This window comes from Lissotriton vulgaris, chromosome 9 (assembly GCF_964263255.1).
Source record: "Lissotriton vulgaris chromosome 9, aLisVul1.2, whole genome shotgun sequence".
NCBI lineage: Eukaryota > Metazoa > Chordata > Amphibia > Caudata > Salamandridae > Lissotriton > Lissotriton vulgaris.
The window spans coordinates 920,546,312-920,560,536 of record NC_141697.1 but is presented as its reverse complement, the minus strand read 5'-3'; the positions used below and the strand labels follow the sequence as shown (position 1 = coordinate 920,560,536).

At 44.6% G+C, this 14,225-nt stretch overlaps 1 protein-coding gene across 4 annotated transcripts in view; it reads left to right on the top strand.

Annotated features, from left to right (window-relative positions):
• Positions 1 to 14,225, top strand: part of LOC147692521 (cytochrome P450 2B19-like) — a 467,523-nt gene that overhangs the window by 318,994 nt on the left and 134,304 nt on the right. For all 4 annotated transcript variants that reach the window (XM_086938735.1, XM_086938736.1, XM_086938737.1 and 1 more), the window contains one exon: positions 4,135 to 4,264. In XM_086938735.1, the coding sequence (XP_086794861.1) occupies positions 4,135 to 4,264 (130 nt within the window). The remainder of the gene's footprint in view (positions 1 to 4,134; positions 4,265 to 14,225) is intronic.

Here is a 14,225-nt window from a genome sequence, read left to right as displayed (position 1 = left end):
GGTGTTCAAGGATCAACCACCTCATATCTTCTGCCGTATGCTTGAGAGACAGAAAGTGGTTGGTCAACCGTGTGGATTGTTTTTGGCATTGGATAGTGCTCTTATGTTCACTGATTCTCAATTTGATTTTACGGGTGGTATGTCCTATATATGTGAGTGAACAGGGGCAGGTTATCATGTAGATAACTCTCTCTGAATTGCAATTAGTGTGTTTTTTAAGAAGCCAAGGTTTTCCCAAACCTAGATCTACTCTGTCCGTTTTGTACGTTTGTGGACAGACACTACAAGAGCCACAAGGGTAGTGGCCCTGGACCGGTGGTAGATTCCAAAGTGTGGTGGTACTATCCAGGATTTGCGCTCTTGGTCTAGTAAGGACCAGGCTGGCAAGTAGACTGGATGCTCTCTTAAAAGAGAAAAGGGGAAGTGGTACATTAGCTTCCACCACGTTTAGGATTCCCCAGTGTTTCCGTACTGTTTTTTGGATTCTATTAGAGAGCACACTAAATGTGCTGACAAATGTGAGTCTCTCTAACGGAGGTTTCTCAGGCCGCTTATCCAAAAGAGCCTCCCGGTTGTTATTGGATGCACGTTTCCACGCTTTTTTGACCAGATGTTTTGGGTTACCCAAGAGGGTTGTGGCCCTCTTGGGTATCCGTGCTGCATGATCAGTGACTCCATGGCATCTGCTGTTCTTCAGGTGTGGCTCTGGGCTGGGCTCCTTTTCTGATGCAGGTTGTAGTCCGACTTTTCACCAGGTCAGAGCAGGTGTTAATTTATTGCTGCTAAAATGTCTTATCACCTGTTTTGTGATCTTATCGCAGATCTGGCTGGGAGTTGAGAATGTTGTGACGTGGTGTTGTGGCTTTTTGCATGGGAACACCTACTCTGCATCTCATTAGCAATAGTTGCCGGGGTCATCTGTGGCAATGTTTTTTGCAGCTGCTATCGCAGGTAAACTGGTGATATGGGCTGTTAGCACCAGCTTATGAATGAGGAGATAAATTAATCGCGACTTTGGCTGCAATAAGGGGCCGATAACTCGGCTATAGATCCTTGAGAATATGCCCCTTTGTGTATATCAGCTAGTCTCGAGACTCAAGTCCAGGTCAATGACCAACTTGATAGTGCTTTCTGTAAATTCTGCCAGATCCTCAAATCTTTCCAATCTGCCTCACGTAGTCTGTATGAGTGGCATTTTTTTAATTTGATCCTTGTCCACTGCCATCAATTTACCAGCTAGACCCCAAGGGCCCGATTCACAGAACTAACTTAAGACAAAATCCTAAACTTATTACTTTTGGTATTCACAGAAGTTAGGATTTTGTCTCAAGTTTGTCTTAAGACAGACTTAAGACAGACTTAAGTTAGGATTTTGTCTTAAGTTTGTCTTAAGTCTGTCTTAAGTCTGTCTTAAGACAAACTTAAGACAAAATACTAACTTCTGTGAATACCAAAAGTAGTAAGTTTAGGATTTTGTCTTAAATTAGCTATGTTATCTAGGCCCCAAGTTTTTAAATAAACTATTTAAATGGCAATCACTCAGTGTGCAATACATTTGTGCAATATTGGAGCTTTTTCTTGTCTTCATAGATTTCATTCGTGTACCATCTCATATTTCACGTTGAAATCGTTTAGATTGACTTTCCCTTCTTTAGGCTTCGACTTTTGGTCATTGCAGCCCCTATAGATTCTGGACTGCAAGGTACAGCACGTAGAAATCAGCAGGGTTCTCGTTTTAAAGTCCACTGACAAATTTCTCACGCTAGTTGACTAGAGGGGTCCTGTAGTAGTGACAGAAAACCTAAACTAACTTTTCTTTCCCCCCCACCTGGGCCGGCTCTCTAAGACAGACCCACCTCCAGAACCCCCAGAGGGACAACACACATCACCACAGCCCTGGTGAACAGGGTATCTGTTCCTCTCCTAATTGCCTTCCAGCTGTTCAGAATCCCCCTCTGCCTCTAAATATCTCCCAGTGAGCAGGTAGAGAGGTCAGTATTCCTCGGGCACTGCACTTTTTCAGTGCCCCTTGCTTATGTCGGCCACATTTATTTACAGATTTTAAAGCAAACCTGCCCTATTGATGAGCCAGATGCATGGTCTGCTGCTTTCCTTGCAGAGCATGTTTTAAAACTTTGAAACAAGTTTTTTTTTCCGGTGAAGAGGCCAGCTTCACGTTTTTGACCCAGGACCTGCAAAAAGACATCCCTGTTTGTGTGTGGTGGGTTATTCACTTAGCTTGCATGTGTGATCACGCACAGATAAAGGCCTAGTAATGATCCTGCTGCTGCTAGAATCGTTTCATAGCATCTCATCGATCTACCTTCACTCCTCCTTCCCCAAGTTGGAAATGGCTCCAGCTGTCTCAGGGCCGCCCTGGTATGGAGTCGCACCGGAAGGTGAAACGGGAGCCATAGTGAACCTCAGCCGAGAGCCTGAAGACTAGGCTGCTAAGTTGGGTAAAATGAGCCTTTAAACAAGAAACAGAAGAAGAAGTGGAGACATAAGAATAAGAGTAGAAAAGAGAACAGATTATTAAATACTGAGAGAAGAACAGTTTTGAGCACGATAGAGTGATCAACTTTTCAGAATCTGTTTGAAGATCATAAAATGTGAGAATACAGAGACGTTATTATTATGAGGTGCATGGTTAAGACAATTGTGTACATGAAGAAGAACAGTCTTTAGACTGCAAGGTACAACAGGTAGAAATCAGCAGGGGTCTCCTTTTAAAGTCCACTGACAATTTTATCACGCTGGCTGACTAGAGGGGCCCTGCAGTAGTGACAGAAAATCTGGGCCAACTTTTCTTTTCCTCCCAGGGCTGGCTCTCCAAGACAGATCCCATTGAATGTGTGAATTAAATTCTGGTTGAAAAGAAAATGAGATTAGCCTAGTCTGAAATGGGTAATGTACAGAGACTTAGCAGATGTTGAATAATAATCTTAGGTATCAAAAGGTGGAAAGAAATAGTGCAGTAGTTAAAAGTAGGGACAGAGCAACTGATGGACTTTTTAGGAGATGCAGAATATGTACAGTAAGCCTTTAAGGAGGACGGGATATGCCGTAAGAAGGAGAAAAGTGAAACATGAATATCAGATAAGGTGTACAGTGTATTGTACAAAAGGAATCGAAAGGGAAGCCAGAAGGATGAAAGCACGAACCACTGATGAGACTTTGCAGATAGAAGAAAATAAAACAGGAAAAAGCAACACCAACTGTAAGAGGACAGAAGAAATAGAAATGGGAAAGTTAAGGCTACCAATATTTGAGGATACGTCCAAGACTCACATGCAAAGCAGTGCTGTACAGCACCAACCATCCTCTCCTACCTGGCACAACAATTGAACGCATTGGGTGAGCAACAAACTTAAGGGATGACATAGGGAACAACTGCAAAACAGAAGAGTTAGAATGATGAAACCCATGGCAAGATGTCTGCATCTGGGTACCAAGAATATGGAACAACATCTTGCTGTATATAAGACTTTCACCACCACTCTTTCACTATATGAAAGAGTGAAAGACACTACTCTTTTAGGAGCATCTCGTTTGTATGTGATTGACGTCTGGCTTCCCTGGTCCCATGCTTGCCTGTGCTCTTAGCAGGAGGGACTCATTTTCCTAAAAATGGACTTAAATGATATCCTTTATTCCTTGATGTACATATGCCCATAGCTCCCTAGCTATATATGTGCTTTATAAAGAATCGAACGTACATGTATATATGTATGTAGGTAATTTAATCCTTCCATATACTTGAATGAAGGAGTTGCAGTGATATGCATATACAGCTACTCAGTGTAGTAATTTTGATATCCTTAGGTATTCTGTCACCTTAGTTCTGTCACAATAATGCTCTTCTCTCTGCTTGTTGTCCACATAACTGTGTTGTTCCTGGAAGAGAATAAAGTGAACTGAGGCAGACATAGCTGAGCAGTGAGTGTAAAAGGAAGAAGGACCTGGATGCTGGCAGGGCAGTAGATAAACTAGAAATGTTCTTTAAAACACCAAATAAGAATAGACACCTCAATCTATAGGACCTAGAGTAGCAGAGTTACTACAGGTATTGTTTATAATTGAGGCTGGCTAGCCATGGTATATATAATTATTCTGTTTTCTTTATACTTGCAGAAAGAGCCTGGGTTCAGTAATGAAAATCTGGTGGCCTCAACATTTGACATGTTCATTGCTGGGACAGAAACTACAACAGGCAGCATCCAGTACAGCCTGCTGGTGATGGTAAAATATCCACATATTCAATGTAAGAGACACATAAACTGTCCCAGTAAAGCCAGTTGGTTATAGTAAAATACTTCTATGTTCCGAACTGGATTCCCAATTCCTAATAAGACAATTGTGGTTATGGTAAATACGGTTGTGTTTGTTTTTGTTCTGCCAAGCATCCTCCATGATAAGTAACAAAGTGAAATGTATAGGTTATCTAATTTGTTTAAACCTATATTGACCTATATTAACTGAGAAAAACCCCACTGAAAGGGAAACAACCCTCACCAGTGTACACATATGAACCCTGATAAACTCCTACACAATCACAAACTAAAATGCCATTCGAACAAACGAAAGTAATTGTTTCTAAAGGGGCAAGCACAATGTACCTTTGTTATAAAATTTAGCAGCATGAAAGACTGATCTAGGATTATTCTGCCTGAGGTTTGCTGTTTAGAGATGCCACTAAAATATTGTTTCTTCTTTCTGTTTCCTCCCGTTTTCAGGCCCGTTTTCATGCCTGAATTAAAGGTGCAGGGTTTCGAAGCATGTTTTAGATTGAATCTAAATACTTTATACACTGAAAAGAATCTGCGTCAAGATGTATGTACAACTGGTCACAACCACTCCTGCGGCCACTGCGGTTTGTGGTTCTCTCTTAGCCTGGCCGTCGGTGGGGGGGGGGTCAGGTCAATCCGGTCGGTTAGCCTGGATCGATGTAATTAATAAATACTGCCACTGTGCGAGGGCCTCCTCCATTTCGCCAGAAGGAGGCACTTTCACAAGACTGCCTCCGGTATTAATGATAATCCCGCTTGCGCCACTGGATCATAACCACTGCAGTGCCATGATTGCCTACTAGTGTAAACTCCAAAACAAGTTACACATGTGTCCCATGCGCGAGCTTCACTGTGATTGGCTGCCAACACTCCAAACCAGGAAGTGTTGGCAGCCATCTTGTGGCTCAGTAGAATCGAGTCACCTGAAAACAGAGAAACAAAGGTATAAAACAAGAGAAGGGGGCAGGGTAGAAACACCCTGACCCCCTAGGCCTGTTCAGGGGGTCCCAGAAGGACCCCCAGGGCCAAAAAAGCATTAAATAAAAATCAGCGCAATTGGCGCAGGGGTCGCGGGTTCCTGCGTTCTATTTTAATGGGGCCCCTGGGTAGGCTAGGTCCCGGGGGTATTTGTTAAAAAAATAATAGCGGGGGCTCACCGGGGCCCCCGCAGTCCCGCGACTATACTCATGTTGGGAGGGGGGTGCAGTAGGCTGTGGAAATTATATTGGGAAAATAACAATGCGCCGTATTACGGCCTTTCCTTAATATAATGTGGAATAATGTTTATTTATTATGCAGTGTTCACTTTTGTTACGGATAGTTACTTTGTTACAGAAAATGTATTAATATGTGGGCGGGTGTGTTCTGTGTGTGTGCGCAGAACAAAATTAACGTTTAATTGGCTGAGGTGTTCCAACAACAAGCTTAATGTTCATTGGGTGTGAATCATCGAAAGAAGAAGTGTTTCCTGCCATTCACTTCTCCTCCGCAGAGTAGCAGGGAACTCTAATTAGCTCACATGTTGTAAGGAGTACCTTCCTGAGCTTAATGTTGATTGGTTGCAAACTATTGAAAATAGAAGTGTTGCTTGGTATTCCCTTCTCCTCCGCGGAGTAGGAGGGACATCTGATTGGCTGACGTGTTCTAAGGAGGCGTTTCAAGAGCTTCATGTTGGTTGGTTGTGAACTATTGAAAGTAGAAGTGTCGCCAGCCATTCACTTCCTCTCAGCGAAGTAGGAGGGACATCTAGTTGGCAGTAGCGGTGGGTGAGATTTTAAAGTGGTGGGGCGCAAACTAATTAGCATACAGCACCGTAGCGAGCGAGCGCAGCGAGCCCAAACCCCAAAAGGGGGGTTTGGGAGGACCTCCTTGAATATAAGCCTCACCCCTAAATCATGCCCCATGCCAAATGTCGATTGGGAAGGAAACCCCCAGTGGAAAACCTCCCCTGTCTGCATTACAAGCACGGACCACAGTCAGTATTTTGATGCACTGTACAAGCACTTTCTTCATACATCACCCCTAGAGCACTGTACCAATTAGTATTGGCAACCATTGTTGTCTGATTGCAATATATATTGACTACACATCAACAGAGTGGTCCAAACCCACGTGTTTATGTTTTATTTTGAACATGATGGAGTCATTTCTTGTAAGTAACTAAGAAGCTCTTACTACTGAATACATAAGGATGATCTAGAGTGCCTCCAACAGAACCATCCTGACTACATAATGATCAAAAAGGATACACATTTACGGTGTACTGTCTTTATAGCTGCATGTGTAAAAATGTATTTAAATTAAATCCATGAAAACCTGGGATTCCGCCGGCTGCCACGTAATCAGCAAGACTCAGGAATGTATAGCCGTCGGCACTGGGGAAAGTAGCTGGTCTCCCCCCGCCACCCGCCCGCAGGATGGCCGGGTGGCCAAGGCTGCTGGCAACGTAACATTAACATAAAGTCCCAACTGTGAGTCAGCGAGTCGTGGTTTAAAACACTTGGGAAAGAAGATCAAACAAAACCTGAAGTTTACAGCTTGACTGCCGGGTCGGATTGACCTACAGGGCAGACAGGCAGTGCCCCAAGGGCTGGCATACTGTGCGCCAGTTTTGTGGCAGTCTGTGGGCCCGCTGTATGGTCTGGTCGGCCGGTTACTGTTAATTTCCCTAATTTAAATAAAAACATACCTCAGCCAGTTCAAATCCTTGCGGTCTTCCATAACTTGCAAAATACTTATACAGTGCGTATTCAGAAGCTCAAAACGGCCCTAATTTGCAAACATGGGCACCTTTGTTAGCTACTTATATCACTAATGGGGATTGGGGACCACTTTCATTTTGGTGCTACCAGTACCAATTTTCAGTCCCAGTCTTTCCCTGACTGCCCCAGTCAGCAGCGGTGCGTCCATTGGGGCGTGGGGGCGTAGCCCCTCTAAGCCTGGACGCACCTGCGGCTGCTGCAGCAGAGAGCTAAACACCTAATAAATAAAATACACACAGCGGCGCTTCAATTCAATTGACTCGAGTGTTCAAGTGTTCCGACCGGGACAGACCCGATACAATGCGCAGGGGGTGGGGCTGGTTTACAAGTCAACAACGTGAACGTGATGTCACAGTCTGTCTGACTCGACTGCGCATGAGGAATTTTGGTGGAAACTTGCCAGCGCATGCGCCAGGTTAGCGACCGTTAGCCGTCAAGGGGGGGGGGGGGGGGGGGTGTCTTTGGCTGGGCCCCGTTGTGTAAGAATGCGCCAGGGCGAGTAGACTGCGTGACCCCCTAGCCAATCCTGGCGCTTATGCTGCACCAGGATTGGCTGGGCCACCGCGCCGAAATACAGGCAATCATTAATTGGATGCCGGCGCGTGGGTGGGTGGACTGATTGGCCCTGGATTTGGGGGACGTGCGCCGGTGCGCGCCGTGAGGTTTACGTTTCCACTAATTGCGCGGCTGACCGTTTGTATAATATAAGTTTCTTTAGGGCGGGGGCTCCCTCTCTGTCTCCTCGTGCGCGCAGGGCCAGCAGACCGTCGTCGTCACTCAGACTCACTGTCAGTGTCCGACCGCTCTTCTTCACTGGACTCGAGTCGTCTCTGATGTAATTGGACTTGGACATCGATCTATGTGAGTGAGAGAAAATCGTGTAAAATGTGACTTAATGCTGACGCGCACGGAGGGAGCAAGTGCGAGGAGGGGGGAGGAGTTACTTCAGGTGTGCCGCGCGCAAGGAAGGGGAATTAGCTGAAACATTGCACCTGCTGGCCCCTTGGCCTGGAGAGGGATTACCAATCGATAAAAGGAATCTGTCAAGGGAAATGGGGGCAGAGGGAGCGGCGGGGCCCTTAGTTAGGAATGTGCCTACTTTGCCCGAAGCGTACAAGAGATTAACTGCGTTCCGTTCATGAATCAGCTAGATGAATGCACGCATTAAATAATGTATTCTTGCAGGTATGTATTGCTGGTGGAAATATCAATCACACTTGCACTAGCGGCATTCATTGCGGCTCTGTGCTACCTGATTCTTGGTAATTTGACAGGTGCGCCGCCTAATCTCTCGCGCTCTGTGACGGTAAAGTCTGCATGTGCTAATTAACTTGTGACCTTCAAGCATGCAACACCTGTGCCGCAAGGTACGTCATTTGGCAAATGTCAGACGTGCGAGGAAGTCACAGGCTCTAAGTGTCTGTTTTTTTCTTAAAAGTCACAGGCCCGGGAGATCACATTTTCTCTATACCTCTGATGGGTCAGAGAGCTCTCACACTGCACGGTTCAAATGTACTGGGGCAGTCAGGGAAAGACTGGGACGGAAAATTGGTACTGGTAGCACCAAAATGAAAGTGGTCCCCAATCCCCATTAGTGATATAAGTAGCTAACAAAGGTGCCCATGTTTGCAAATTAGGGCCGTTTTGAGCTTCTGAATACGCAGTGTATAAGTATTTTGCAAGTTATGGAAGACCGCAAGGATTTGAACTGGCTGAGGTATGTTTTTATTTAAATTAGGGAAATTAACAGTAACCGGCCGACCAGACCATACAGCGGGCCCACAGACTGCCACAAAACTGGTGCACAGTATGCCAGCCCTTGGGGCACTGCCTGTCTGCCCTATAGGTCAATCCGACCCGGCAGTCAAGCTGTAAACTTCAGGTTTTGTTTGATCTTCTTTCCCAAGTGTTTTAAACCACGACTCGCTGACTCACAGTTGGGACTTTATGTTAATGTTACGTTGCCGCTAATCAAGAGGGGGGGGGGGGGGGATCACTTGTCCTGTGTAACCTGGGTACAGTTCTTACTAGAATGACCCTTGGTAAAAGACCCTCATACATGTGTAATCATGATGGTATGGGCGGTATATCTTGATTCTCCGCCTTCGTTTACACGTCTGTGCAGAATCACGGGGTCAGTTGGTATGCACCCTCCACCTGGAGGAGAACACCCTAGGTTAAAACAGTAGTGATCAGTGATTTTTGGTGAAGTGTGAGTGAATTTCTTTAAAACATTCCAATCATGCCGGGAAGGAAATAATTTTATTGACCGGGATTGAATTGGTGGTAGAGGATATGGCAGAATACGTTGAGGAAATTATTAGGTTTCACACATATTCAATCCTCCAGTGTTCAAACAATGGTCGACATGTTTCAGCCTTATTGCCCAAGGGGTCGGTGCGGCTTTCTTCAGGACCAGGTGAGTTCAGCGTAGAGAGTGACTAAGGTCTACTCTTTAATGAAGGGCAAAATTGGACCTATAAGTGAAAAGAGAATAGTATTGCTAGGGTGTGGGTCACAAGGATTAGTGCAAGAGTCAAGGTTAAAAAATAGGTTTTAGTCAAGAGTTAAAAAACTACGCTGTAGGACTCCCTATCTCTAGGGGACATAAACCACATACTCAATACTGGTAAACAAGTCGTGACTGGGAACCTCCAATTGTGTATGGCAGGAGGTAGAGGTAACTCTAGAGTTTGTGTAACTTCCTAGGGTTCTCTAAAAAACGTATTGTTTAGTAAGATATACAAAGGTCTGGATTCAAAAGGGAATCGTTGTGAAGTAGTAAAGCTGTATAATCACCACCATTAGCTTGGGGTATCAAAAAAGTTACATTAAACAACAGTGTTAGGGAACTGTTGTGATTCGCCCCTAAATGCCAAAAATACACTCGCAATACATACCTTTCATTAGTTAATTTTTAACATTTCAAACAGGTACCCAGAGGCTTGAAGGAGGGGCTCCTACAAAAATAGAGGTAGGTTTTAGTTAAGGGAGCGGGTGGATACTTATCTCCATTCAGTGTCCCGGCTGCTTGGTCTTTCCGCGCCATACCTCGTTGCTCCGCTCGCGAACATGCAGCTTGTGCTGTCTCTGCTTCTTGCGGTCCCGGATATGGCGGTAGCCAGTGTTGCCGGGTTAAATGGTCATTTTTCAGTATGGAAATAGAGAAAAGACTCTGGGGGATTAACGGAATAACCGCTGGTAAAGGAGAAATATTGGCGAATATAATCAAAGCGATATTAGTCGCGAGGTATGGGTAAAACAGTGGTGAATTTATACAGACCAACAGTAGATTTGTATTGTTATTACAGGGAGGATTAATGTCACCAGGAAAACTGTTGGGAAAGAAAGACTCCCGTATTGGTGTCATTTATCAACTGAGTGAGTGTTATTTTTATGGGTATCGAAGGTAGTATTGTGATTTAAAATTGATCATTTATTCGTTTATTCTGAATCACAGTGTCCAGCAAGATTTCTAAGGGGACAGTTCATCTGTTGAGGCTCAGCCAAGGGACGTTATCATTCAGTCCCCATTGGTCTGTCTTCAGACGGTGAACCCATCTCTGTTCCTTTTCAAACAAGGTGCGTTCCGCATTGTGATCTTTAATGCTCAATGTCTCTAAGATAACCCATCTGAGGTCTTCCACAGTGTGTCCCTTCTCCAGATAGTGGTTGGCCATCTTTGTTGTAGCCTTCTTGCACTTCACATTACTTCTGTGTTCACAGATCCTTTGTCGTATCTTTCTGCATGTCATTCCAATATAATGCATATTGCAGGGGCACGTGATCATATAGATCACGTGGCTGGAATTGCAATTTGTATGGGCTCTTATATACCATTTCAGATCTGGTAATAGTTGAATCATTTTCGTGGTGGTTGTCAGATGGCATACCGAACAACTCCCACAGGGGAAGTGACCTTGGACAGGCGGAAGATCCCAAAATTGTGTTTGTTTTTTTCTTTGCTCCAATTGGGGTCTGGTGTGGACTAGAATGTCCTTGAGGTTCTGGGTCCGTTTGTTGGAAAATCTCGGTTTAGGCCATGATAGGTTCGCCGAGGTTAGGATTCGCCAGTGTTTATTGATTATTTTCTTGATTTGGTTGGAAGCCGGACTGTATGTCGTGACACAGGTCATGAGGTCTTGGTCTTGAGTTCTTGGGTTGGTCTCCAAAAGACTCTCACGGTTTTGGTTCCTGGCTCTCTTTTTACAGTTCTTAATAATCTCTTGGGGTAATCTCTAGCTGAGAGTTTAGCACATAGATCATTTGCTTGGAGTTGATATTCCTCGATTTTGCTACAGTTCCTCCGTAAGCGTAGAAACTGGCTGAAGGGGAGGTTTTCCCTCAGCGGTCGTGGATGATGGCTGTTGAACGACAATAAGCTGTTTTTGGCCGTAGGTTTGAAAAAAGTTTTTGTGTGTAATATGCCTTCTTCCACATAGATGGTGATGTCCAGAAAATCTAGACTCTCTTTGCTTGATGTGTATGTGAATTTGAGCCATTGATCTCGATCATTTAACCAACTGTGAAACTGTGTCAGGCTGTCAGCACTCCCTTCCCAGATGAGAAGAATGTCATCTATGTAACGCTTCCAGAAACGGATCTGTTTCTGGAAGGGGTTACATTGGTTGTTGACAAACGTTTTTTCAAAATCACTGACATACAGCCCGGCCACACTCGGGGCGAATGTACTGCCCATCGAGGTTCCGTGTCGTTGTTTGTACATGGTTGTTTCAAAAAGAAAATAATTTTCTGTTAGTGCAAGTCTGCAACACTCCAGTATGAAATGCCTTGGTGTTTTATAGTTCCAATCCATGTTGAATAATATGTTCTCCAGGGTATCTAATGTTTTTTCTTGAGGGAGACTCGTGTAGAGACTTTCCACATCTAACCCTACAAGGATCATGGATGTTTCACAGAAGGTCACGGTGGAAAGGTGGTTCAAAAGGTCTCTGGTATCCTTGAGGTACGTTGGAGTTTGTTGGGTCAAAGGTTTTAAGTACTCATCTACAAACTGGGACAGGGGCTCCAGAACTGACCCAATACCGGACACTATGGGGCGTCCCGGGGGTGGACTCCTGGCTTTGTGTGTCTTCGGTAAAGAGTAAAAATATGGTGTTCTCGGGGTGTCAGTACATAGGAACTCCGCTTCTTTTTTAGAAAGCCAGTTATGTGCTTCAGCCTCTTCGATCATCAGTGTTATGGTTTGTTGTAGCCTGGGTGTAGGATCTACAGTGATAATTTCATAGAAGGTGTTGTCAGACAGTAGTTCCAAACATTGTTCATGGTATCTCTTTTTCGTGAGCAGGACAATCCCTCCACCCTTGTCCGCTGGTTTTATTACCAGATCCTTGTCATTTTTCAGTTCTTGAAGAGCTTGTTGTTCTTTCTTCGAAATGTTCTGGAATGGTTTCTTTGCCAGAGTTGTTAGATCATCAAGATCATGCATCACCGCTTGTTCAAATGTCTGTATTTCTATTGGTATCTGTGAGTTTAAAGGACAGAATCTCGACTTTTTTCTGAGCGAGGTATCGCCATCCGTAGTAGGTTTTTCTTGTTCCCCAAAGAAGGCCTTCAGTTTCAATTTCCGACAAAATTCAGATATTTCACACTTAGTTTTAAAGATATCCAAGTTTGGTGTGGGTACGAAGCCGAGGCCCTTGTTGAGTACTTTCACTTGGTCTTGAGTAAGTATCCTCTCTGTTAGGTTAACAATCAGGTCGCTGTACTCGGCCCCGCTTTGGCTTTGGTGACACTCCTGGTCTGTACCTGGCGTGGTTGGTCGGACCAGGTCACTCCTCTTCCTCTTTGTCTTTGTGGTGCACGGCCCCCTCCTAAAAAAGGACGCTGATTGAAATTGGGTCCTAATTGTTGTTGTTGTTGGTGATTTATGGGGGGGCCTTGGAAAAAAGGAGGCATCCAGTTCTGGAAGTGTGGGTTGTACGGTTGGAAGGGCATGGGGGGGCCCATTTGGTAGTGTGGCCACATATTGTTACCTCGACGGTTACCCCGCTTGTTAAAGTTGCCTCTTCTCCTGTTGTTGTAGTGGTCATCCCCACCACTATCAGACCCATCCACTGAAGAGCCGCTGTTGGTGCTGTGATTAGAAGCATTGTCATTGCTTTTGAAATCTTTACTACTATACGGATGTATCCGTTCAATCGAAAACCTCTTTAGCTCCTTTGATAATTTTTGGAGTTTTGATTGTGTGAGGTATTCCTGGTTGTCGCTCATTTCCTTATTGATTTCATCCAATTTTTGTTTGTAGATGTTTATATCTACCATGGTGTTTAGTTTGGTCTCGATCACTTGGATTTTGATCTGCAATTCGTCTGTTAATCGTGTGGCTGTTTTGATGATAAGTACTAGATAGTCCCTGGTGCACTTCCACGAAATTGATGACCAGTCTTTCCTAAAGGCTAGGTCTTTCAGAAAGATTCGCGGGCTGTTTGTCACCCAAAGGCCTCTGGGTGCAGCATTCACGCGGAGATATTCTGTCATAATGATACCATGTACCGCGGTTCTTATCTGTTCTTTCTTTAGCTCTGTGAGTTCGTCCCATTCATCTTTGTTCACCAGGGTTTGAGTCAGATTAGCGTCCGCCAGAAGTTGGGGTCTAGCGAGTATCTCATCGATCTCCTCAATGGAATAGCTCAGGCCAAAATTGGACGCCATGGTTATCTTGGTCCTGCTATTCAGAGTTCAAAGTTCTTATTGACACCTACAGAAGTAGTGTGTCTGCGTAGCTCCCACTGCTGTTCGCAGCTGAACATGTAGCAATCAAGAATGGGGAGAAGGAAAGTTAGTGATCCCACCAAGTTCCTTGGCTTTAAATACTGCTAATCAAGAGGGGGGGGGGGATCACTTGTCCTGTGTAACCTGGGTACAGTTCTTACTAGAATGACCCTTGGTAAAAGACCCTCATACATGTGTAATCATGATGGTATGGGCGGTATATCTTGATTCTCCGCCTTCCTTTACACGTCTGTGCAGAATCACGGGGTCAGTTGGTATGCACCCTCCACCTGGAGGAGAACACCCTAGGTTAAAACAGTAGTGATCAGTGATTTTTGGTGAAGTGTGAGTGAATTTCTTTAAAACATTCCAATCATGCCGGGAAGGAAATAATTTTATTGACCGGGATTGAATTGGTGGTAGAGGATATGGCAGAATA